The sequence below is a fragment of the Thermobia domestica genome, chromosome 16 (genome assembly GCF_964235325.1).
Source record: "Thermobia domestica chromosome 16, izTheDome1.hap1.1, whole genome shotgun sequence".
In the NCBI taxonomy this organism is placed as follows: Eukaryota; Metazoa; Arthropoda; class Insecta; order Zygentoma; family Lepismatidae; genus Thermobia; species Thermobia domestica.
Genome location: NC_137469.1, coordinates 56,186,331 through 56,210,792, shown reverse-complemented (window position 1 = coordinate 56,210,792; position 24,462 = coordinate 56,186,331). Strand labels below are relative to the sequence as shown.

Sequence of the window (24,462 nt, the reverse complement as noted above, 5' to 3'; positions counted from 1 at the left end):
GGCAATGTGCGTCATGAATATTTAGAGAAAGGACGTAAACGTACAAAGGACTTATCTTTAGACATTTTCCGTCGTTTACATGGCGGTCTTTGTCCGAAATAACCAGGCCTGTGGGCTTCAAAATCCCGAAGACTGCACCAAGATAATTATTCCATTCATGCAGCTCGTGTGATTGTCCTTTTCAGCACAGTGCAAAATTTCGATGTTTCGGAGAGTTCCATACTCTCCGGATATAGTCTCGTAAGACTTTTGTCCGTTCGCGAAAATCAAAGAACAGATAGAGACTTGCTTTCGCATTCAAGAGATCTATTGCAGCACGACGTCTACTGTCGTAGCACTTCCTGATGAGAGGTTTCAGGCCTCTTTCGAGCAGTGTAGGAGCACTAAACTCGGTGCATGGAAGCAGGAGGAAACTCGTTAGAAGGAGATAAGGACGACGTAAAAACCAGATGACTATAATTGTCCTCTTTTTCCATTTTTCTTCGAAAAATTAATCACTTTCGAGATAATTAAAAAAAAAAAAAAAAAAAAAACGAGCTCGCTCTTTCCGTCCTAAAAAAAATTAAAACCCACGGCTCAAATTCAGAACAATATCCTGAAGACAAAAGTAAAAAGTCTCCACAAAAATCCAGTTTGATCGGGACCTATTTCGAAGTGTTGCCTAATTTTTATGGTCTATTAACTATGACCTTGAACGCACGTGTTTTCAGATCACGATCTTGGAGAGAATGTGGTAATCGCAGTACGTAAACAGTCTCTTTAACGAGTTTCTAGTAGAAATCTCATGACTAGAATTCTGGCGAACAAAATGGCTAGGGGGAACATCGTCGTCGTATTTATACCGCGGCGAATTCAGCTCTATAGAAGGATACGATTAAGGAGCATTCGAACAATTTTTGTGATAACTATGAGCGTGTGTTCGAAGCTGTTGGCAACACAGCTCAAACTTAAACAGCTTATTTTTATTGTTACACCTTTGAATGATGTTAAACAACTGTTTCATTTGCTTAGGACACTTGACCCAGCATTCTCTTTGTTTAACAACACACCAGGCAGCAATCGACGTGGCTAATGCGCTCACGCGAGACATATTTCATCGACCCTGCAGCCGACTCATCGAACAGGGATATTGCATTTTTTGAGGAGTTCACATGATACAAACAATACATATCTGTAAATAATAATAATGTAAATTATCAAGCACTCGAACAAACAAATATGAAATACGCGAGCGTGTTAAATACATTTAAGTAGAAGTGAGTGCTGTTTGGAAGTGTGCTAAGTCTTTGAGAAAAAATGGTGGGGTTTAAGGGGCTGCTGTTGAGGAGTGATGGCACTTGGATGGTTGAATGATATGCCGTTTCATTTATGTACTTAAATAGTTTATTAACTGCGAAAATAAATGCGGTGCTACCAGAATTCGCTATACTATGGCAAAAAATGTTAAAGTGCGTTTGCATGCAATTGACAGCATGACACATGTCCAGCCCCAGATTCTGTCGCACATGTCTGGTGTCTCGTTGATTCTTATATTCAGGTAATTCATTCTAACCATTTTAACACAATATAAAATATCATTCATAAAACTCCACAAGAAAAATAACGGTGTGAAGTCGTGGCTAAGAAATGTATCCATTACGTCCGATGTATCAATCCGAAATTAACATCCAAAGCACAGTGGTGCCCACCCACCCCTTATGTCCATGACGCACCCCCAATTGTCTACCCGTAGGTGTTCTTCCATGAAAAATCTTTTCGATTAATTTTTATACTCCCTCAAACATATTTATACAGATTTTTAACCCCCCCAAATATTTCAATGACGCACTTTGCGTCATAGCCCCCCCTTGTGGGCACCCCTGCAAGCACGTGAAACAATATGAGCAAAATGGGAGGAGGGGACATCATGCCGATAAATTATTTTAAAGGTAGGTACACTCATGTCCAAAATGATTGTCGCATATCTATAACTGTCTTCTTTTAAGAATATAATTTGATAATTTTGCATTGTACTTTTAATACAAATACTATGTGTATAATCGGGAAATGTATATTTGTGGTAAATTTCATAAGAAAAGAATTATAAATACGAAAATTAGAATTAATAAAACAAAATGTTGCTAAACGGACAAGAAAGTTTTATTTTCGTTGTATTGTTCTTATTTACTGCTCTTTGACATGAAATTTTCCACATATATGTCTACCGATTATACACATACTAACATTATAAGAAATACCGGGCGAATTTGTTATCAAATTATATTCCTACAACATATAGACATGCGACAATAATTTTGGACATGAGTGTACATACATGACCTAGATTTGTGGGAAAACTAGTAGTTTCAACATGTACACTCCGCATCCAAAAAATTGAGACAGCTAACGCCGTGCAGTTAGGCCACCCAATATACACCTTCTTATCTCATAATCGTGTCAGGTAAGGAGACCCTTTTCTTCCCCATACTAAAATTAGCTAACAACATGAGCGCAATTCTTATTTCAAAATACACAGGTATTAGTTTCTATAAAATAAAATAACAAAACCGAGGCGAAACAAGATTCGTAAGTTGATGTAGGGAGAAAATGAAACACACAATGAAAAATTGAAACCAATAGGTGTCTATTTACACTCAGAAATGAGGTAGAGAGATTGAGAGGAGAGAAGAAGGAAATGAAAAGGGAGAACAGATAAAAATGTGGAATTCAAACGTAGTAAGAAAATAACCTAACATTATAAAGTTCAGTTTCCAGAAATCCAACAGTAATATAGAAATAACGTTTGTTTTTACAATTTTTCAGAACTATTCGAATATATAGGATACTTTAAACAGGATAGCATACTCAATTTCCAGTAGAACTGTAGATCTCCGAGACACATCTAGGAGCATGTGAAAAGTTTAACACACATGCTTTGTTTCCGCGTGGTTCGATTAAAAATTCGGTAGTATTCATTGGACGTACTGGTTCAAAATACAGTCTAATAAATCCAGTAGGTAGCGTTGGTCATATTCTGCATTTCAGACTACTGATGAAAAAAGAAAAAAGAGAGAAAATTAAATGAGTGCTATTTTACTGCTAAATTTCTATGAGAAATACCCTATATTAAAAGTTCAAACTGCATCGTAATGAAAAGTTACAAATCTTCGAAAGGAAAACTTTGTTCCTTATAGACGTAGCATGTTTCAAATTTCAACGTGAATAAAACACATTGTATTATAGGATGGAAACAAATTTTGTGTTGAGCTAGTATAAATAAAATTTTGTTTTCAAATAACCAAAGAGATTACCATTTTCTAGTCTTTTCCGAAGATTTCTCTTCTGATCATCCAGCATCGATTTCCTCTCTTGCGGACATAACGTAATTTGCACAGATAGAATGAACACGCTAGAGCTCAAACGGATCATCGTGTCAGTCGGATGATGTTATTAGGTTATAGACCACCACTGAGTTGAGGATTCCAAAACGTAGTGACCCGGTAATTCGACTGAGACTTTGTAACCCAGAGGATAAAAAATAGATTTTACTTATTCTCTTGCGTTTAAACAGTATTTCTTTAAGAGATGACCAGGACTGGAGGCATTATCCCCAGAGCACGAAAAACACGACGACGAAATTCCCAGTTATTAGATTTTCCAGACCACGTATATTGGGCTCCTGCTCCGTTTTAACTTTGGAAACGCACACGCACATGAAGTGCGTGTGTGAGAGAGAGGGAGGAGGGGAGAAGTGAAAGATACAAAGACAGGAAAGAAAACGTCAAGAAAGAGAAAGAGTGGGGGGACGAATATAAATATGAAACATACTTATCATTACAGTGTATGATATAGAACGCACACACTGTTTATTCGAATTATCGCCAGTGATGCCTTGTAAGTTCTCCAATAGAAGATGAATCTCTGTTTGCAGCCATTATTATATAAGAAAAAATCATACTACCTGAAGGGGAATCGAACAGATTTTCCATGTAGAAGTCTAATACTTTACCACTACACCACCGATTGTTTTACTCAAAGCCTGTTTAACAAATGGTGTAGTGTTTCTTTCTGAGAACGATAACACAAAAGTTTATATTGCAGATCAATGATGTGTTTGGAATGTCCTTGTAATTCAATTGCCCTTTCCCAACCCACATTCGTAAATCGTCTCTACCATGATACTGGTGTTTGCTTTCACATTCTTAAGTGTTGCTTGTTCAGTATGATATCGATTTTTCACAATCACTTTGTGAAAAAAATCAACTTTGGGTGAATAGGATTTGAATCTATGTTAGCTGTATTATTCATCAGGTCATAACGTTACCCATACACTATCATGACACCTTAAATTTAAAGCCAAATATTACTTACTTTAGCCCTGATCTTTGGAACGAACCGGTTTCTTCTTCCTATAAGGGTATTTGCACCGAAATGCACAACGAAATTCATTTATTCGACGGCCTAGAGAGATATTAGTGCCCACTAATAAAGGAAAAGCATACAATCCAGGAAAAATTACAGAAATAAAACATATTTTGCAGTAATTTCGCCGTGCAAGTTGAAAAGTACGTGAATAATAATAATAATAATAAATGTTCACATTCACAGAATAGTTGTCTATTATTATTATTATTATTATTATTATTACTAGCATCGATTACCCGCTTCGCTGGGTTAAATTGAGGAAAAATAGTAATATGTTCTGTTACACAGTCACTTTTCACTATTACTAAAGCGCTCTTTGATATCGGCAATTTTCGATGAGTTTTATATATTCTCTCCCCACCCTATGGTGTGAGGCACAGCATCTACAGTGTCATTGTTCATCTCAGCGAGGCGAAAAACTATGAATTCGATAGTGATATTGGTTATTTCGATCATTTTTATATATCTCTCCCTCCTCCAAGTTGCTTGGCTGAATTTGGATTTAAACAGCATCAGATGTGTCACTGTTAATCTCAGTGACTCCAAAAATTATAGATTCGCCACTAATACCGGTCATTTTATCGTTCTTTTTTAAATGCCACTAACCCTCCCCCTCTCTTAAGTTACACCGTCAAAGTGATATGTTCGAACTCCATTTAGGTTGAAAATTTGATCGAGATTGGTTTGGTGGTTCAAGAGTAATTAAGTTTCATTTATTTTTATATATCTTCCCCTCCCATTCCCCGTCTCAAGTTCTCCCGTGAAAGTGAAATGATAAACATCATTTCAGGCCCGAATCTCACCTATGTTAAAAATTTCATCGAGGTTGATCGTTTGGTTCAAGAGTTATCAAGTTTTATTTATTCTTTTTAACTCCTCCCTCCCCTCACAACTAAGTTATATCGTCAAAGTAAATAGATAAATACCATCTTAGACCCGAACCTCATCTATGTTGAAAATTTGATCGAGATCGGTTGGGCGGTTCAAGAGAAAGTCACAAAGACCGTCACTTTTATTTTCATTTTTTTAAAGTCTCCCTCTCTTCGGCCCTACGTTGCACCGTCAAACAAACATGATAAAAGTCGTCCTAGATCGGAACCTTATCCATCTTGAAACTGATAGAGATCGGTCTGGTGGTTCAAGAGTTATTATTACGTTTTTTACATATATATACTGTATCTCCCCTCCTCCCCCTAAGTTCTACCTTTAAAATGAAATGATAAAAAAAGCTTCCCAAGCCCGAATCTTATCAATGTTGAAAATTTGATCGAAATCGGTCAGTTGGTTTAAGAGATTAGGAGTCACATAGTTACTTTCAATTTTAAAATACAGGTTATTATTATTATTATTATTATTATTATTATTATTATTATTATTATTATTATTATTATTATTATTTGCTAGTGTTGCCACGAGACGAGACGAGACTTCAGGGTGTCTCGTCTCGTGTCGTGCAAAACATGTCTCGTCTCGAAAAAATGTGCTCGTCCCGTCTCGTGTCTCGTCTCGAGAGGTTCTGTCCCGTCTCATCTCGTCTCGTCTTGTCTCGTAAAAATATAGCAGCATACCATGGGAACGAAAGTAAAATGTAGCAGGCTGCACAATGCTAATCAAGATACAACTAAGTTACAAGAGTTACCCAGAACACACAAAACAAGAAATGTCACGGTAGCTACACCGTGAAGCCTTCACCTCTGGTGTATGTGGTAGTCGGTTCGATCTCGGTTAGTGTCATGTGAGCTTTGTGGTGGACAAACATTGAATGTGTGTGAGGACCGCGGTGACTCAGTGGTAGAGCGTTCATCTCTGGTGCTTGGGGTCGGGTTCGATCCCAGCCCCGCCAAGTGAACTTTGTGGTGGACAAACACCGTGTGTGTGGGTTTTCTCGGGGTTTTCCCGTTTCCTCCCACTTTCTTCATTCCACCATTTCATTCATTACTCATCATCACTGTCTCCTTTAGCCTAACCGGCATAACCGTGGGACGTAAAACTCAAATATTTCATTTAATTTCATTTCATTTTTCGAATGGTTGTGTTTTCTCGAAGTTGTCTAGTATCCTACTACTTTCTTCATTCTACTAATTTCCCCATCATCATCCATTCGGCCAAAGTTGCCTAAAGGTCTTAAAAATAAATTCAAATAAGCTCACAAGATAATATATCTCTGCTGTTAGTTGTCTGAGGCTTCTCGACCTTGGCTTTTTTTTTTTTTTTTTACATTCTGAAACTGAAATTTGTTTCACCAGTTTCAATACACGAATATACAGTAAAATGCTCATAGGTACGTCGAAGATGAAGACACTAATGTCAAATAATGTTTACACGACAAGCACAGTTCGATGTAAAGGTGTCACCATCCCCGACACTATCGTATACTATCAACCCACTTGCTTTATAGTGTCTGTATATATATATATATATATATATATATATATATATATATATATATATATATATATATATATATATATATATATCAGAGAGAGAGAGAGAGAGATGGAAAGATACCGTATTTATCCGTATATGCCGTGCACCTTTTCTGCACAAAAACGAAGTCAAAAAACAGGGTGCGCGGCATACACGAGGAAATGTAGAATTGACTGAGCCACCAAGCATTTAAAGTCCCCGAGTTGAGTCCCGGAAGGGTCATGTGTATGGATTTTAACAGCATTTGTTTTTTCGTATTGTGTCAGGGGGTGGGGGTAAGTCGTACGGGATAAAAGGATTTCAGTCTGAAAAAATTGGAGAGAATATCCTCCCCCAAGATACTTTCATAGGAGTAAGGAATTAGTAAAAATATAGGATATACATTTTATAGCAGGTTTAAAAATATGGTTTGGGTATCCTATTTCTTTTCTGTTAATTATGTTCTTCAATGTTCGAATTTTGATCATTCTCATGATATTTTCTGCTTTCAACGGAGTTCCATGAATATTATACCAAATGTTCTTTACATTTATCAAGTTCGAAAGGTTTTATGCGCCTGTAAGAAACCATTTTTGAAGATAATTCAGGTCCTAATGAATATTATTAACTAGGAAAGGAAAGTATTCCAGTCCTCTCAACATGGAAGCAGAGGGCAATTTCGCACTCTGGTCAGATCAAACATTTCCGCGCAACAAAAGGAAGGCCCCCCTGTAAAACCTCTTCACCTCCAGTGGTATTGTTAGTACCATAAATTTGCTGAAAGCAAACAATTTGAAGGGTTCGTCGACAGTATCTTTGCTTTCCTTTGTCCTTCGACCGGCTTCCAAACAAAGAGGTGAATTTTACAACATGACTGCTGTATAATAAGCGAGCGATTGGTAAAATGGTATAAGTGTGTTTTTATGTGTATTTGTGTGTGTGTGTGTGTGTGTGTGTGTGTGTATGAGAGAGAGAGAGAGAGAGAAGACAAAATTTTAGTTGCAAGTTGACATATTTCAATTGCCGTTTTCGGTTCATATAGCAAAAAGAATACCGCAATTACAGCCTGTGATGAGTGTAGATCTTACCCAGTTTTCGAATTGAATAGCTGGTGGTGGTAGTTCGGTTTCTTGACCTTGTAAAAATCTTCCCTGTCTTTGATTTTGTTTGTCACCATTCCAGCCAGAAATGAAAAAAATGAGAATTCCTCAGTTTACAGCAAGGGGAATTGGGGACAAGACATTAAGGATGATATTCCTGGAAGCTCATGTATCACGATTGTTTCATTCAATAGACAGAGGACACTTTTCTATGAAGGCTTTTCAACATTTTTCTCACAAAGGGGATTTTCCTTTTGCAATCTATATGACCACTGGCAATTTCAATCTTGGCCATTCCCGCCAGCGTTTTCATTTTCGAGACACGAGACGAGACGAGACATTTCACGAGACGGGACAAGTAGCCTGTCTCGTCTAAAAGGGTTCTGTCCCGTCTCGTGTCTCGTCTCGTGGCAACACTATTATTTGCGTACTTTTGAACTTGCATGCCGAAATTACTACATATGTTTTTATTTCTGTAATTTTTCCCTGGATTGTATGTTATTTCCTTTATAAGTGGGCATTAATTTCTCTCCAGGTCGTCGAATAAATGAATTTCGTTATACATTTTAGTGTAAATGACCTTACAAGAAGATCAGGGCTGGGTAATATTTCACTTGCATTTACAGGTGGTATGGTGGTGTAGGGGTAACGTAATGAACTTATGAATAGTACATTTTTCTAACATAGGTTCAAATCCTGCTCACGAGAAAGTTCATTTTTTTCACAAAGTGATTGTGAAGAATCGACTTATCATACCAGACGAGCAATACTTAAGAATGTGGAAGCAAACACCTGTATCATGATAGAGACGATTTATGAATGTTGGTTGGGAAAGGGCAATTGAATCACAAGGACATTCCAAGCACATCATTGATCTGCAATATACACTTTACGTGTCATCGTTCTCAGAAAGAAACACTACACCATTTGTTAAACAGGGTTTGAGTAAAACAATCGGTGGTGTAGTGGTAAAGTTCGAATAGTTCTGAAAAATTGTAAAAACAAACGTTCTTTCTATATTACTGTTGGATTTCTGGAAACTGAACTTTATAATGTTAGGTTATTTTCTTACTACGTTTGAATTCCACATTTTTACTGTTCTCCCTTTTCCTTTCCTTCTTCTCTTCTCTTCTCTCAATCTCTCTCTCTCTCTCTCTCTACCTCATTTCTGAGTATAAATAGACACCTATTGGTTTCAATTTTTCATTGTGTGTTTCATTTTCTCCCTACATCAACTTACGAATCTTTTTTCGCCTCGGTTTTGTTATTTTATTTTATAGAAACTAATACATGTGTATTTTGAAATTAGAATTGCGTTCACGTTGTTAGCTAATTTTAGTATGGGAGAGAAGAAAGGTGGAGAGAGGGGTCTCTTTACCTGACACGATTATGAGATAAGAAGGTGTATATTGGGTGGCCTAACTACACGGTGTTAGCTGTCGCAATTTTTTTGATGCGGAGTGTACAAGTATGAACTCGAGGTTCCAACATGTTAGTGCACTTTCATTTTTTTTTATCGAAAAATTCAATATATGTCAATCAAAAATTGTCTAGTGCGCCTTATATCTGGAGAACTACATACAGTGTAGTCAAAACCAAACACTTAACTCAGTATGATGTGCTTATTCCGTAGAAAAACGAAAACTCGATTTAGGGGCCGTTCAAAAATTTTTGTAGCACCTGATCGAAGATCCATTATATTTTATTCAATCAAAAATGTGTTTGCTTTATATCTGGAAAACTCATACAGTGTAACCAAACCCGAACTATCACGTAACTCAGTATGATGTGCTTATTCCGTTGAAACTCGATGTTGAGGCCGTTCAAAAATTTTGTGACCCCTGATCGAAGATCCATTATACAGGGTGGCCCAAAAGTAGGTATACACCCCTGCATTGATCAAGTATAACATTCTAGCTTATAGATTATTTGCTTCGGCTATTCCGAGTTTAAGATATAAGTAAAAAGACATTAAGAATAAATAATAAAGAAATAAAGTCTGTCTAATGGATAATAATATAAATAATGTAAAAAGCAATAAGTTGAACAGTACGGGACTGTGTACCTACTTTTGGACCATCCTGTATTTCATTCAATCGAAAATGTTCTTGTACGCTTTATATTTAGAGAACTACATACAGTGTAGCCAAACCCAAACCATCACTTAACTCATATGATGCCTGTATTCCGTAGAAAATACGAAAACTCGTTTTGCAGGGCGTTCTAAAATGTTGTGATCCTTGATCCAAAAACTAATTATTGGCTAAGATCGCAATCTTGTGATCGAATTTTGGTTTTCTTAATTTTTGTTTTTCTTTGCCATGTTATAATGGATTCGGGTAGCGCTGTATTTGTTTCTGCACAGAATAAACTATTTGAGATGAAGAAAAAAGTATATCATTCAATTACTCAAATGTCATCAGTCCTGCACAGCTGCTCCACGAAATCTTACATGCTATCTCGAAGACCCTGTATGCAACTTTGAATGCAGTGTGCTTGAATTAACCCTTCTGCTGTTATGATTTCTTCTCAAGTAATCTTAGAATACGTTTCTTAATTTTCTTTTTATGTGGAATGACTGGATTCGAATTCGAACTTGAACCCGAGATTCGGATTTCGGGTATGAATTCAAATCTGATGTTTCCAAATTCGTATTTTTGAATTTTTGGTGTTTTGATGTAAGAAGAATATGAACTCAGTTTAGACATTAACCCATTGCGTTCCAGGTATTATTTTCCTATGTGCGTGCTGTAATACCGGTTTTATTTACTGTTAAAAGACTATCTGGACCGTTATGTAGGGCATAGTTATTGTGCACGAGAGAAGAGAGCATTCATATTACTAATACAAACAATTATTTGCATTGTAGAACATTTGGACTGAAAAAGGGAAATTCTGATGTTCTGAAGGGATTTTATGCTGGTGCAAGTTGGTAACACTGACCAGAGATCAAAGATAAAGGATTTATTTTTCCGATTTTAAAATAGATTGCGGAAGTTGCTAATTGTTTACCGTCTAAACAAACACACGTGTCTTGTAATTGAATACTCAATTAGGCTTGCCATCTACTGAGACAACACCTCTTTCGTATTTTCTGTTAGTAAGGTGCTGTACCTAAGGAGAAAAAGTAGAACTAAGTCTTGCCTTGCATTCACTAACAAATTTCAGCATCTCCAGGGTTAATACGATCGTTAATAAGGAATACATTTTCATGACATCCACATGGATGTCACTGGTCCGCAAGGGGTTAATTCCTTTGAATACACCATCTTTAAATAAGAAAGAAAAAGAAAAAAATCAAGAAACTCAATTGGATACTTACAGCGAAGAATAAACTCCCTTGCTTTTTGGTCATGTTGATCTTTTCCTACTGTCGTGTCAACTGGCCGAACAACCGAATTGCCCGTGTGAATACTTCTATTGAAAACCGTAGTATTATGTATCGACATAGTAAACTTTCCTTTTAGTGCTCTATTACATTAGGCCACTGGTTGCGCCACCGGTGGCGACACAACACTTCCGCGTATCGTTCACCAGTGGCGCAACCAAACCAAGATGGATATTTTCATGAGAAAATTAATACCCAATATATTTTTCTGAGCCACGGGTTTTTCTTCAAAATCTAGTATCAATAACTTTATGATTGATTTCCACGTATTTAATTTAATGTTTCTGTTGTTGTAGTCTTCGATTTTGCTGTCCCAAATTGCAGGATATTTTTCAATTGCACAAATAAAATCTTCAGTGTTCACCTTATTGTTGATCAGTTTGTCTAATTCCTGCATTTTCTCTTGTTCTCTGGTTTTCTTCACTGCATTTCCGCCACCATGTTCATTGTCACATGCCATTTTCTCGCGAATCAAAAGAAACAACCAAGACTACACAGAGTGACAATATATATTGTAATAGTCTGATGAGTCATAGAGAGAGCGCAGATGATCAAACAACTCTTGAACCTGCTACTTGTGACGCCACCAGTTGCCCTAGTGTAATACAGACGTGTTCAAGTTATTAGACTCACCCTCGAAAAATGAAAAATTGATGTAGGAGTCAAAATTTCAGAGTTCTAGAACATTTAATTTAATGGTTAAACCACCAATATAGGATCCTTCAAAAGTTTACTGTACAGTTGAAGTAATGATATCACCGTTGAACAGCAGATGATATTAGTTAGGAGGGGGGGATTCTGAAAGTGGTGTTTCAGTTGTAGATATCTATTGTGTTTCCTATCAACAAGTTACAGTCTGAAGTGTTGTGGTTGCTGTCGTAAGAAGTTAACGAATACTTCTGGTGGAAATAAGATATACACAGCAATACATTGCTAGTAGATTTGGGATAGAACAAAAATCTGTGAGTAGAATCTCTTTTGAAATGAACAAGAGCCAAAATAAGGTTGGGAAGTGTGAGCGAAAACCAAAGCTATCGCTAAGAGGTATCAGAAAACTAAAAAGATTTGCCCTGGGAAACAGAAGTGCAACTTCTAACAGAATTAAACATAAAAATGGCTGAGTATGGCGCAGACATTTGGCCTGAAAGTGTTCGAAGTATTCTTTGTGCCGAGGGAATAAAAGCACACTGTCAAGAAACAAAACAAAAATTAGAGTCTACTCCAATCATGGCAAAGAAGCGCCTCGAATGAGCACGAGGCCTAGAATATTGGACTGCTGACGATTGGAGAATAGTGTGTTTCAGTTTCAGTGATGAATCATGTATCTTTGTGTCTGATGGGTACTCACAATATGTTCGACGTTGACCTGGGAGGAATTCAAGTTGTAATGTCTTTAATAAACCGTGAAGCATCCTACTTCAGTCATGATCTGGGGTGTGATCTCTGTCTTCGGGCCTGGAAGACTTTAGGGTGGATCGAAAAAACTTTTTTTTAGTTCCCGAGTTGCTATATCGCGGAAAAGTTGTGTTTAGTCATGACTTGAAAAAAAAAAGTGTCTAAATCGGTTAATATCTTCCGATCACGCAAAGCGTCTGAAAAATTTTAAAAAACACGAAAAACTTAATTTTCTCGTACTCTTTATTAAAATAAAATACTCTCGTATTTTTTTACGCTATAGTGATAAAACGTTACAACATGCCTTATTTAATAATAGAAACAGTTTTATGATTTTAGAGAATATCTTCCGATCGCGCAAAGCCCATGAAGTTTAAGAAAAATGTCTGTTGTTCGTATTTTAAAGAAAATAATCAAAAATTATAAACTGCGATATTTTTAATGCCTTATAGTGCTAATGTAATAACATGCGTTCTAACATGTTTTATAATGTTTAATGTTTTAATGAGAGAGTTGCAAGGTTATGACATGTAATTTCCAAAGCTAACACAAATGTGCAGCTCTTCGCTTGTTTTTATATATAAAAACAACCCAGAGGAGGAGGCTGTACTTCGAGTTCCACCCACACCCTTCCCATCCACCCAGCCATAAAAGGTGTGTACTACTTACAATATTTACATTTGTTTTTCTTTTTTGAAAGACTTACAAAATTGAAGCGACTTTATAGTCAGATTTTGTTCTGAACTCAGGCATCAAAGATCTGGATTTCAATGTTGCTCTGATGTAGCCATCTCTTGATTTGGATCCGCATACTTTGAGCGAAGCTTCTGTAACTAGCTTCACGCATCGCTCCACGGCTTGCGTATGGCAAGGGAACTTCTTGGTATCCCCATCTGGTATTTCACCTCGTTGAATGAAAGAGTTGATGTCGTCGTTTGAAACTTTTCGAAGAAGAGGTGGAGAAAAATACTTGGCTTCACTCCAGAAAAACATGTCAATGTAATCTGAGGCTTCAAAATGTACAGTTGGAATAAGAAAGGTTCTGATGGTTTTTCCCTTCGAATCAGACTGCCTGGCTTTCAACACTCTTCTAAGCCCTAGTTCTCTAAAGTACTTCCTCTCATCAAAAATCATGGCTATTAAAAGATTTTCGGGGTGAGCAAAGAACGAGTTCTTTTCAGTGACGGGGAAAACAACTTGCTTCAAATTGTCAAGCAAGTATCGAGATGTTTCAATTGTTCTATATACATGAATGGGCCCACTTATGAAGGTATTGCTGTTTTTAATTTCAAACCACACTGGCATGTAAGATTTCAAAATGAAAGTCACTATGGTTTTTAACTCATTTGAAGGATTTGCTTCACTTATGTATAGTCTGAGAACTTTATTTGCACAAGTGAGCCATCTGGAATGTGCAAGTGGTCCGGGATCACGAATTGATAATCACTTGGACATATGCCACTTTTTACCGCCTGACATATATCTAAAAGATATCTTTAGTCTTTACTCAAACAATTTCTGTCAACTTCTGGAATTACACAATCTATTGGTTGAAAATCTATCACTGGCAGTTTCTCACACCCGCTTAGATTCTTTCCAATTGGTCCAGAAAATGTTGTGGGGCCAACTGTTCCTCTATCCAAATGTTGAAAAAGATGATTAATTCATTGAAATCGAGTAGGCAAATAGGCCATTGCAGAGGTCGCCCAACACGGATTTCAAGATGACGAATAACACCACTTTTCCAGCCAGTATTTGTATTAGTACCATCACAACCGATGATATCCAAGTCTTCCACTGAAATTCCTTGTTCATTAAGGCAAGACACAATGCTGGATGCAATGTCTTTAGCAGATCCAGAGCTCGGCGACACATGACCAATGTATACAGAACCAGGTTCTTTGATGAGCGAGTTATGGTCCTCCTTAATAGTACGACGAAATTGTTTGAATTCAATCTTATCTATAACCAAGGTGTTATCCTTACTTCCATCAAAATAAAGACCACGCAGTTTATCTAAATCATTTTCATTGTTGTTTTGCAAGTCACTTCTAATTTTTCTAATTCCCTTCTAATTTTACACCTGTCAATAACCATAGACGTGTCTGCTTTGGTTATTATACCAAAGTCTTCTAGCACATTGGATGCTATAGCAGAACCTGCACGGTCACTGACCCTATATCGATCGCAGGTTAATGCTGTAACTCCTAGTTTAATTCTCATCTGCCATGGAGATGGAGATTCCTTTTTTTTAGAGTTATTTGGTTTGTATTCAGGTTCAACTTCAGAACACACTTCGGCTGAACAACTTGGCTCTTCTTCAAGTAAACAATCAGGGTCATCTCTATTTAAAGTATAGCTTCTTCTTTCAAGTCTACGTTTCAACTTTGATGTCTCCTTCCGATCCAAAGCACTAATTTTTCCTAACCCATGCTTCCTCTGAAGATATAAGAATTTTCGCTCAATGACAGGAATCTTGTTAGGTTTCTCACACGTGCGCAATCGGAAGATACTCCCTAAAAACATACAACATGTGTTTGTCTTATTAAATATTACTAGTTTTAACGTTTTATCACTATAGCATTAAAAATACGAGAGTATTTTGTTTTCATAAAAAGTACGAAAACTAAATTTTTCGTACTTTTTAAAATTTTTTAGGCGCTTTGCGTGATCGGAAGATATTAACCGATTTAGACACTTTTTTTTTTCCAAGTCATCACTAACCACAACTTTTCCACAATATAGCAACTCGGAAACTAAAAAAAGTTTTTTTTCGATCCATCTTACTGTATATGTAGAGAGGACAACGAAGCACGACTAATACCTTCTTCAAGAAGAACTGCTTACCCAGACTGCACTCTGGTTTGATGACGTACAATTCATCTTTATGTATGATGGAGCCCCATGCCACCGGGCCAAAGCTGTGGCAAAATTCTTCGAGGACAACGAAATTAGTGTTCTTCCGTGGCCAGGCACTAGTTCTAATATGAACACGATTGAAAACGACAAAACAACACGACAAAAAAAAAAAAAAAAGCTAGAGAAGTACATTAGAACCAAACTTCAATTGATCAAGGAGATGAACAATTTGTGGTATCACGATGCTGAATTGATGGCAAAATGTGCTGAACTCGTACATGGGATGCCACAAAGGATAAAAGACAATAAAGAATAAGGGGTTTCATAAGAAATATTCATCTTTGCATGAGAGAGAATTTTCTTGTAAGTATTCCATTTCATTTTTTGTTTCGTATTTGGATATACACACTTTATAGTAATTATATTTGAATGTTACGTACGCATTTGTTTAATATTGAAAAGCATATGCCACACCCATTAGAAATTAGGACAGAGTTACGAAGTAGTTTGAAGTAAGTTCAAACGTATTTTTTCACGCAATATTGTAAGAACAGTGAAATATTCAGAAGCTGAATATTGAGTCTAATAATTTGAACACGTCTGTAGGCTCTGTATACTTCAATGCCACGGCACGTGCTCCGTCCATTGGTTGTGCCACCGGTGGCGCAACAAGTGGCCTAATGTAATAGAGCCCTATTAAGTGTCTTGGCTTCTTCTGGTATTCCATTCATCATTATGGAATGATAGGACACGTAGTTTGCTGCCTTGTGTGTACCTTATAATTTTTATTGATTAACTTCTAAGTTACATATATATAAATGTGAATATACCTTATAACTTCTTGTTTTCGCAGCTGCTTAGAACTTTGTCGGAGAAAGACGAGGAAGCAATGGAAATAATTCATGAAGCCGTCCAATAAGTTCATTTGTTTCATTTGTTTGAATAATATATATATACATATTTGAATCTTAGCCATTTTAATGTTATTTCGCAACGCTTTTATTTTGTAAGTACTTAAGTAAAACAAATTTTGGTTGCTTATTTCTTTAATGTAACTGTTTTTTTTTATCTTGTATATGATCTGACTGTTGGTTCTGAAGTATGTATTAAAATTAACACATATTTAAATTAAAAATAAAAATATTTGCAATTTCCATATAGCTATATTTTCTTTTTGCGTTACTTTGTTTTTAAATACTTTTAATGCTACATTTTAAATTCTGATCATGCCAAAATCCAGCGGCGTTTACAGTTTTCAGAAAGGACAAAATTAAGTCAATAACAAAGGACCACTACCCCTGCATTCGGCGTAACTGCCCGATTTGTGGACCTGAGCAGCTCCACGCCATTCGTTCGCTGGCGGAACTACGTCCTAGCTAGCGACGGATGCGACGTTAGCGCGCCGCGTCGCCTTATTGCTAACCGGCGTATCGGCAGGTTTCTAGATCTAATGGCCGTCATGTCTTATTCAAGTGACTTCCCAGTTTGCCTCACGACGATGGGTGGATGCCGAAAAATGGGAAAGCACCGGCTGGGAATCGAACCCGGGACCACACGGACATAATTCTAACGCTCTAAGCACTAGGCTACGGTGTCCCCTGAATAAAGGACACATTATTGAATTCTTTTTATTAATAGTTTATATTTCGTCTCATATTAATGTTTTACCAAATCCCGGTTCTCGCCTATTAACCGGCTAATCAGTAAGAGCTTTCAATACTAAATGGGTAGCCGTCGCGCGTTTGGCATGATAAACTCGGATTCGATTTCCAGTGTAAACTCACTGGTCCACGTCTCAGCTGAAATCGGACGTCAAAGATATAGATAATAATATATACCATGCATAAATATACAAAATCAAGTATGGTAACGAAGTGCCCCTTGCATCCGGCGTGGTGTGTGTTCGCGTGTTTCATTACTGTGCTTATACTTAGCAAACAACCACTGCAGCGGCGTTTGACCCCAGTTTGAACTTATGTTATATATTATGTTATATAACATACACTCCCTTATGATGCTCTGTGGAGGCCCCATGTTCCGTCTGTCCTTACGTAATTTCGCGGTGTAACTGAACTGCCACAACGAGATAGTATGTTGGATATACCCACACCAACAACTGACCTTCGCCTTATGTCCATTCGCATTCAACTCATGGTGTGAGGGCCAATTGAACACCGACCTCCACAAAAGCAATAGAACATTCTTGGTTACCTTTATATAATAAAAATTCAATTCCTGCCACTCCTATGATAACACCAGTGGCGTAGGAAAGGGGTGGGCCTAGGAGGACCAAGCCCCTACCTCCCCAAAGGGTTCCGACAATTTACTTTGGTGCTTTGATGTTTGTAATTTTTTCTCCGAAGAAACAGCAATTGCCTTCCACGTACTCTATTTCAGAACAAAACATGTCACTAAACAGTTTCTAGACAAACTGAATGAAAGAAAGGAAGAGTAAAAATATTTTCCTTTGAGGTTTTGGTTTCATTCAAATGAAAAATATTTGAGGAAAAAAAATGTTAACAGGAGAGGGTGGAAAATAATACTAAACACTAGTAACATGTGACTATCTCACAGCAACCTCTGATGTTTGATCAATTGGAGCAATTCAGAAGATTTGCTTAAGTTAGATGAGTTCAGGGTGTCGAAATAAGAACTTCCTTTGCAATTGAAGCGCTTAGAGGATAAAGGTGTTATGTAACAAATTGAATATGGCGGGAAAATTTACTTTCACAATGTTGTCCGTTAACATACCGCCTTTACCGTTTCTAAATATATGCACTCAGACGAGAACTCACTACATAATATGTTACGTAGCATGATTAATATATAACACATGCACGAATCGCCAGAATGCAACGTTTCAGAAAATGTAACATAACACCTTTATCCTTCAAGCGCTTCAATTGCAAAATATCGCAAAACGTTTTACAAAAGTGGTTAAAGCGAAAAAAAAGCAATTATGTTAATTTCGGTGAAGAAAATGTGCAAAGAAACCAAAAAGCAACGAAGAAAAGTCTAAACAAGATATTAATTCAGAGGAAGACTCGCAAAACGCTTTAGAAAAACGGCTAGAACGAAAAAATGATAGTAGTGGTGTGCAAAAACAGCAATTGAGAAGCAACGAAGAAATATCTATAGAAGTCAGCACTTTAGAAAAAGATATAATAATAATAATTAATAATAATAATAATAATAATAATAAACAATACGTTATTATTATTATTATTATTATTATTATTATTATTATTATTATTATTATTATTATTATTATTATTATTATTATTATTATTATTATTATTATTAAAACTAAACATTCTGACGCAACAAACGCATATACAGATAACACTAAGCCCCCACCAAACAACAATCCTGGCTACGTTACTGGATAACACCGAGTGGTAGTGATTGTAGTTGGTAGTGGTGTGTTAGCACATACTTCGCACGATGTGATAAGCAATAGAATGGAAGTTTGCTGTAAACTAAGCAGACTGCGATAGTGTAAAATAAACCTCTCTGATTTCCAAATAAGGCGAATTGTTGACTCTCCATAACGAAAGTACGAGCATAATGAAAGTGGCAAGTGTGTCGCAAGGAACTGTGTTCAAAGTGATGACAGTATACAAAACTCACAGGACATTATGGCTTTGGGACGACACCAGTGGTATCACTAACATGCAAAATAGACCGATGATGACTGGAAATGTGTGATACGATTGGATGAGTCATCGTTCACCTTATTTCGAACTACGAGCCGGTTTATGTATAGCTTGCGCCAAAAAAAAAAAAAAAGTATGATCCGCAATGTCTCCATCCAACCGTAAAAAATGGCAAGTGTTCAATGATACTGTGGGCCGCAATATTCAAGTTGAACCTATGCTCACGCTTATCGGTCGCGTGATTATGTTGCTATTTTAGGAGACCATATGTGCATCCTATAATCCAGCTATTGTTTCTGAAAAATTACACCATATTTCAGGTTGATAATGACTGTTTCCATTCTCTCAACTGAAGCTGTTGCAACTCAACTGAAACCTGTGGTCTGAGCAAATCGGGCTGAAGTTGAACATTTCCTTTGGCCTGTCAAATCGCCCGACCTAAACATAATTGAACATTATAAAAAATCCTGACTGAGAGACAAAAGTTCTGTGAGAGTCGTCCAGTTACAGAGAATTCCAGAAAGCTTAGAAAAAATATAGGATCTGCATGATTTGTAGAACTAGGAATACTTCGGTGTGCTCATATGAAAAACTTGAACATCCTCAAATATTTTCAGTTCTACAAAACGCATCGATCCACAGTTTTTCTCGGTTTTCTGGGATTTGATATAAATGGACGAGAGCCGTTTAGGAACTGGACGACTCGTGTGTAGTACAGGATAGTGGTAGTTACCTAAAGCCACTACGTAACTAAGCGTCTGAAGGAACTCCACCTATGTGTAATCTCATGAGAATGGAACTTCCCTCAGAGTCGCCACTGCACAGTTTTATACAAATTAACACAGTCTAAAACTTCTGTGTACAGGGCTTCGTACTGGTGACATATGAACAACCATTATACCTAGGTAATTTCAGACAGCCACAGTCTGTAATCTCTATGTAAGAGGAAGAAGTTGAGTGGTACAAGGAAACAAAACAAAAATAAACAAAGTGAATACAACCTGTTCCCGTACCATTAGTTCATATATTTCTCTTCCTATGCCCCATTTAGAAAGTTGATCAATCTACGAAGAAACGCAGGGAAAACCCTCAGGCATTATTGTGTCTCTGGAAAGAAAGACACAATAATGAAACAGTCAGAAGTCAGGGTATTCACCAACTCCAGTACCATATAATGAATCATATTTGGTTAGTCCATCTTGACCCCTTTTATTAGTATAAAAAAATGCCAAAAACTTAATTTTGGAGGTTTTAAATCTAATTCGTCCTCTTCTGACGAGGTTTTATCAGGTTATATGGTTACTGTAGCGGATCCAGGATATGATCAAGGGAGGGGCTAAACTATAGTTTTCCGGTTTATCCCGTGTAAAGCAGCATTGAAGTCTATTTTATCCAGTGTATACCTGAGCGTCAAGAGGGGGCTATTGCCCCTATATCCCCCTTTGGATCCTCCTGTAATGGTTATATACTGTAGGTGTCTACAGGAGTAATTTTCTTTCATACGACACAGGTACCCATCTTAAATTTTGGAAGGGATACATTGGCCCACCCCCTAAATTTTAGAATCGAAAAGTAAATATTGGGAAAAGTTCTTCGGGACTTGAATACATACTTCCGTAAATTTGAATGGTCTACTTGTGCCTCTTCATGGATAAAAAAAAAAATGGCAAAATATACGTCATCAATTCGTATCACAGGTAAGTTATTAATCTAATTTATTTTCTTTGATGATGTTTTATTCCATTATATGACTATATGGATGAGTTCAGAGGTTCATTATTATTTTTTAGCATGCATTGACTGCTGCTTCGACTCCTCAGTGGCGTACGATATCCAGTTTCATCTCCCATTACTATGTGAGAAACGAGGTCATTTTCATCCTCCTTCCAGCGGGCAAAAAAAAATCACACGCAGTTGTCATTCTTTGCTCTTTGTTAGTATTTGTCAGCGTTTTCGAAGCCAACTTTGAACACACATTGTGATAACCCAGCTTGTCAGTCACAATTCGATGCACATCTATCGCAGATACTTTTGGAAACTGACGAATTTAGTTATTGAGAACTGGCGATTAGATAACATTTTCTCTTTAACGCATTCCACCAGATCGTCCGTCTGTACACTAGGCCTTTCGCTACGTTCATCGAAATGAAGATATGAACGCCCTTCCCGAAACCGTCTCTGCACCATTTCCTTCCCTTCCCTTCAATCATTACTGTCGGTCCGTAAATGACACACAATTCCCGATAAGTATCTGCAGCAGCAGCGATAGGCACACCTATCTCACATCTCGTTTGACGATCTCACTCCACATTTGGTGGAATTTTGTATTACGGCCAGGGCCGGATTTCCCAATAGGCCCGGGCCTATGGGCGCCAGCTCCCAGGGGGCGCACGGCCGAGAGAAAAAAATATAAAAAATCTAGAAATAAAAATAAATAGCCATAACTTAACATATTTTTTGAATTGATTAAAAAAATCAGGCTAATAAAGCATTCTGATTTTGAAGTTCATTGGAACAAATAATTGTTGGTAAAGTTAAACTATTTTTCAACATTATGCACCAACTTCGTTACAACATTGATCTCAAACACGGGAGAACTGGCTGTAAGTTTTTAATAAAGGTTTTTAGGAAAGTAACTTTAACCAGACTAGGGGGTGGAAAAAATTATTGGGCCTAGGGGCGCCAAAATTCTAAATCCGGCCCTGATTACGGCAGCCATTTCTTCTTACTGCTACTCGCAAATATGCAGCTCCACGCTGACGATTCTATCTCTGTTACAAGTACGAAATACTAGGGCATGCTCCTACGCATGTTCAACTTTACCAGTGTTATCAATCCCGCGTAAAAATTATCGGCCTCTTCTTTTGACATGTGCCTCGTATTTTTCTCAAATTTTGGAGGAAAGGCTGTTAACAACAACACTGTTAAACTCAGTACGAAATCCAACAAGATTTCGTCTAATCCTCCGTTCAACTAACACGTACAGAAACTCTTCTTAATATATAATTATTCGCCTTTTCGTAAATAGGTAAGAAATGATAACATCTGAATATTATTAATATCACAGTAGAACATTGTTCACAACTATTTGCTTCTTCTTTATTCAGTGGTAATGCCTATTAAAGTAACACTTTTTTTTAGCATTTGTACTATCAATAGATTCATTGACTTAGGCTACCCCTTGAACTTGTCAAAAATTGTCAAAAAAAAAAAAAAAGTACAATTTGGGCCGTTTTAGATCCAATGTAATAGCTTTATACGCTCTAAACAAGCAAATAATCTTGCGTATAAAAATAAACCATCTCCGTCGCAATGTTAATTCTGCAATAAAGAGTTATTTCCTCAAGTATCTTTTGTTCCTCGAGCACAGAAAATGTGGAACATTGCCTCAACTTCCTTATCTTGCTACTGATCATTAACTAGGAATCCATGACAGGGGTAAAAATATTGGCTAACAGTCAGAATGCGGGATGTAATTTTCATATGTTATAAAACAAATGCAGTATTGCTATTTGGTTAGGTAAAATTTCACTGTGTAATATTAAGAATAAAGGCTTTTCATGAATTATTTATGTGAAAGAAGCTCTGAATTCTCCTCAACAACATACATGTGCTTTCAGTTTAGGATTCAATTATATCAGTTCTCAGTATCTTATTTTTGGATTACGGGGACGAACACGAAACTCTATATATGTGCTATTCTAGGAAAACCAAAAACGGATCAAAAGATTGCGATCTTGGCCAATAATTAGTTTTTGGATCAGGGACTTCAAAATTTCTGAACGGCCCCTAAATCGAGTTTTCGTATTTTCTACGGAATAAGCACATCATACTGAGTAAGTGATAGTTTGGGTTCGGCTACAGTATATGTAGTCCTCCAAATATAAGGCCTACAAGAAAAATTTTGATTGAAATGTATACTGGATCTTTTGATCCAATAAAAGTTATATATTTTAAATATTTTAAAAACTTATGAAAAAGAATAAATAATGTCAATATAGTATTTAAAATAAATTGTTCTTTAGTTCACACGACTGCTTCAGTAAATCATATTAATTTCTTAGGTTATATATAGTATTATTCAAATTAGCTAAATTGAAGCAAATTATAAGAAATTATTCCATTATTGAAAACAAAACAATACGTTAATTGGGATCTCGATTAAACTGAGTCAGAATATTACTTTTAAAATTATTTATCGTTGTTTTGACTATAGTCAAATTTAAGTACTATAAATGTACCACAAGAAGACTTCTGGGTCTTTTTGACAGAAATAAATAAGTGTAGCGTGAAGTGCATTAAAACTTTTATTCCTGGGATTATATAACAAATTCCAGTTTTCTGTCAGTTGAATGCAATTCTAAAATGTGTATTTGGTAGTAGAAGAAAGGAAGGCGTAAAAATTCATGGCAAATAAATCTTTAAACATTCTATTTTAAAATTAATACAGAATTTATTGGTATTGTTGGGTGAAATTGCTACAATATTAACGAACTAACTCGGGCCTCGGTCATTTGCATTAATAACTTACCATAAGTCCAACTCGGGCTTAGGATTGAAAGTGTTAACATGTTTCATTTAAAGACTATAGCATGTTTTGAACTAAGAGATATCGGCCCCTTTCCCAAACGATTTAGTGTCCCTCCTCTGTCATTCAGAAATCCTGTCTTACTTATTATTGGTGAAACAAATTTTAAAAGGAAAAAAATTGAACAACCTACGGTATCTTAAAATGGAGGTTGTTATTTATCAAGATATTCTACATGAATTAAACAAGACAAAGACAACTTCACATGTAGAGTTTGACCTCTCCAGCTGTCAAGAAGAAAATACTCATAAGTAAATACATTATAGGCTCATAGAAGCGCTATCACTTTTGGTACACTGTTAAAAATAGTTTCTTAAATTTGAGAAACCGTTTCTTATCTGTGTACCAAGACAATCTTTTCTTAGAAATGAGATACATAAGGAAAGTAGCATATTTTCTCGTTTCGCTTTATACAACCTCATCTACTTTTCTTCATTTCTCATTAATGAGAGTTTCAACTGTGTACAGATAAGAAACGGTTTCTCAGATGTAAGAAAGTATTTTTAACAGTGTAAGTTCCTAGTAAGATAGCTTTTTAAAAAAAAATGAGAGAAAATTCATGATTTCCAGTCTAAGTTGAAGAATTTTAGCCTTACATCGAAATATACTGGATTATTCTAATTAGCTGTTAGAATCGCAGTGGCTCAGTGGTAGAAGTGGATTTCA

General features: G+C 36.5%; 1 protein-coding gene across 1 annotated transcript in view; it reads left to right on the top strand.

Annotated features, from left to right (window-relative positions):
- Nucleotides 1–16,708, top strand: part of Prosalpha5 (proteasome alpha5 subunit) — a 44,407-nt gene extending 27,699 nt beyond the window's left edge. Inside the window, exon 7 of the mRNA XM_081742411.1 lies at nt 16,406–16,708. Coding sequence (XP_081598537.1) covers nt 16,406–16,471 — 66 coding nt within the window. The 3' untranslated portion in view covers nt 16,472–16,708. The remainder of the gene's footprint in view (nt 1–16,405) is intronic.
- The last annotated feature ends 7,754 nt before the right edge of the window (nt 16,709–24,462 follow it).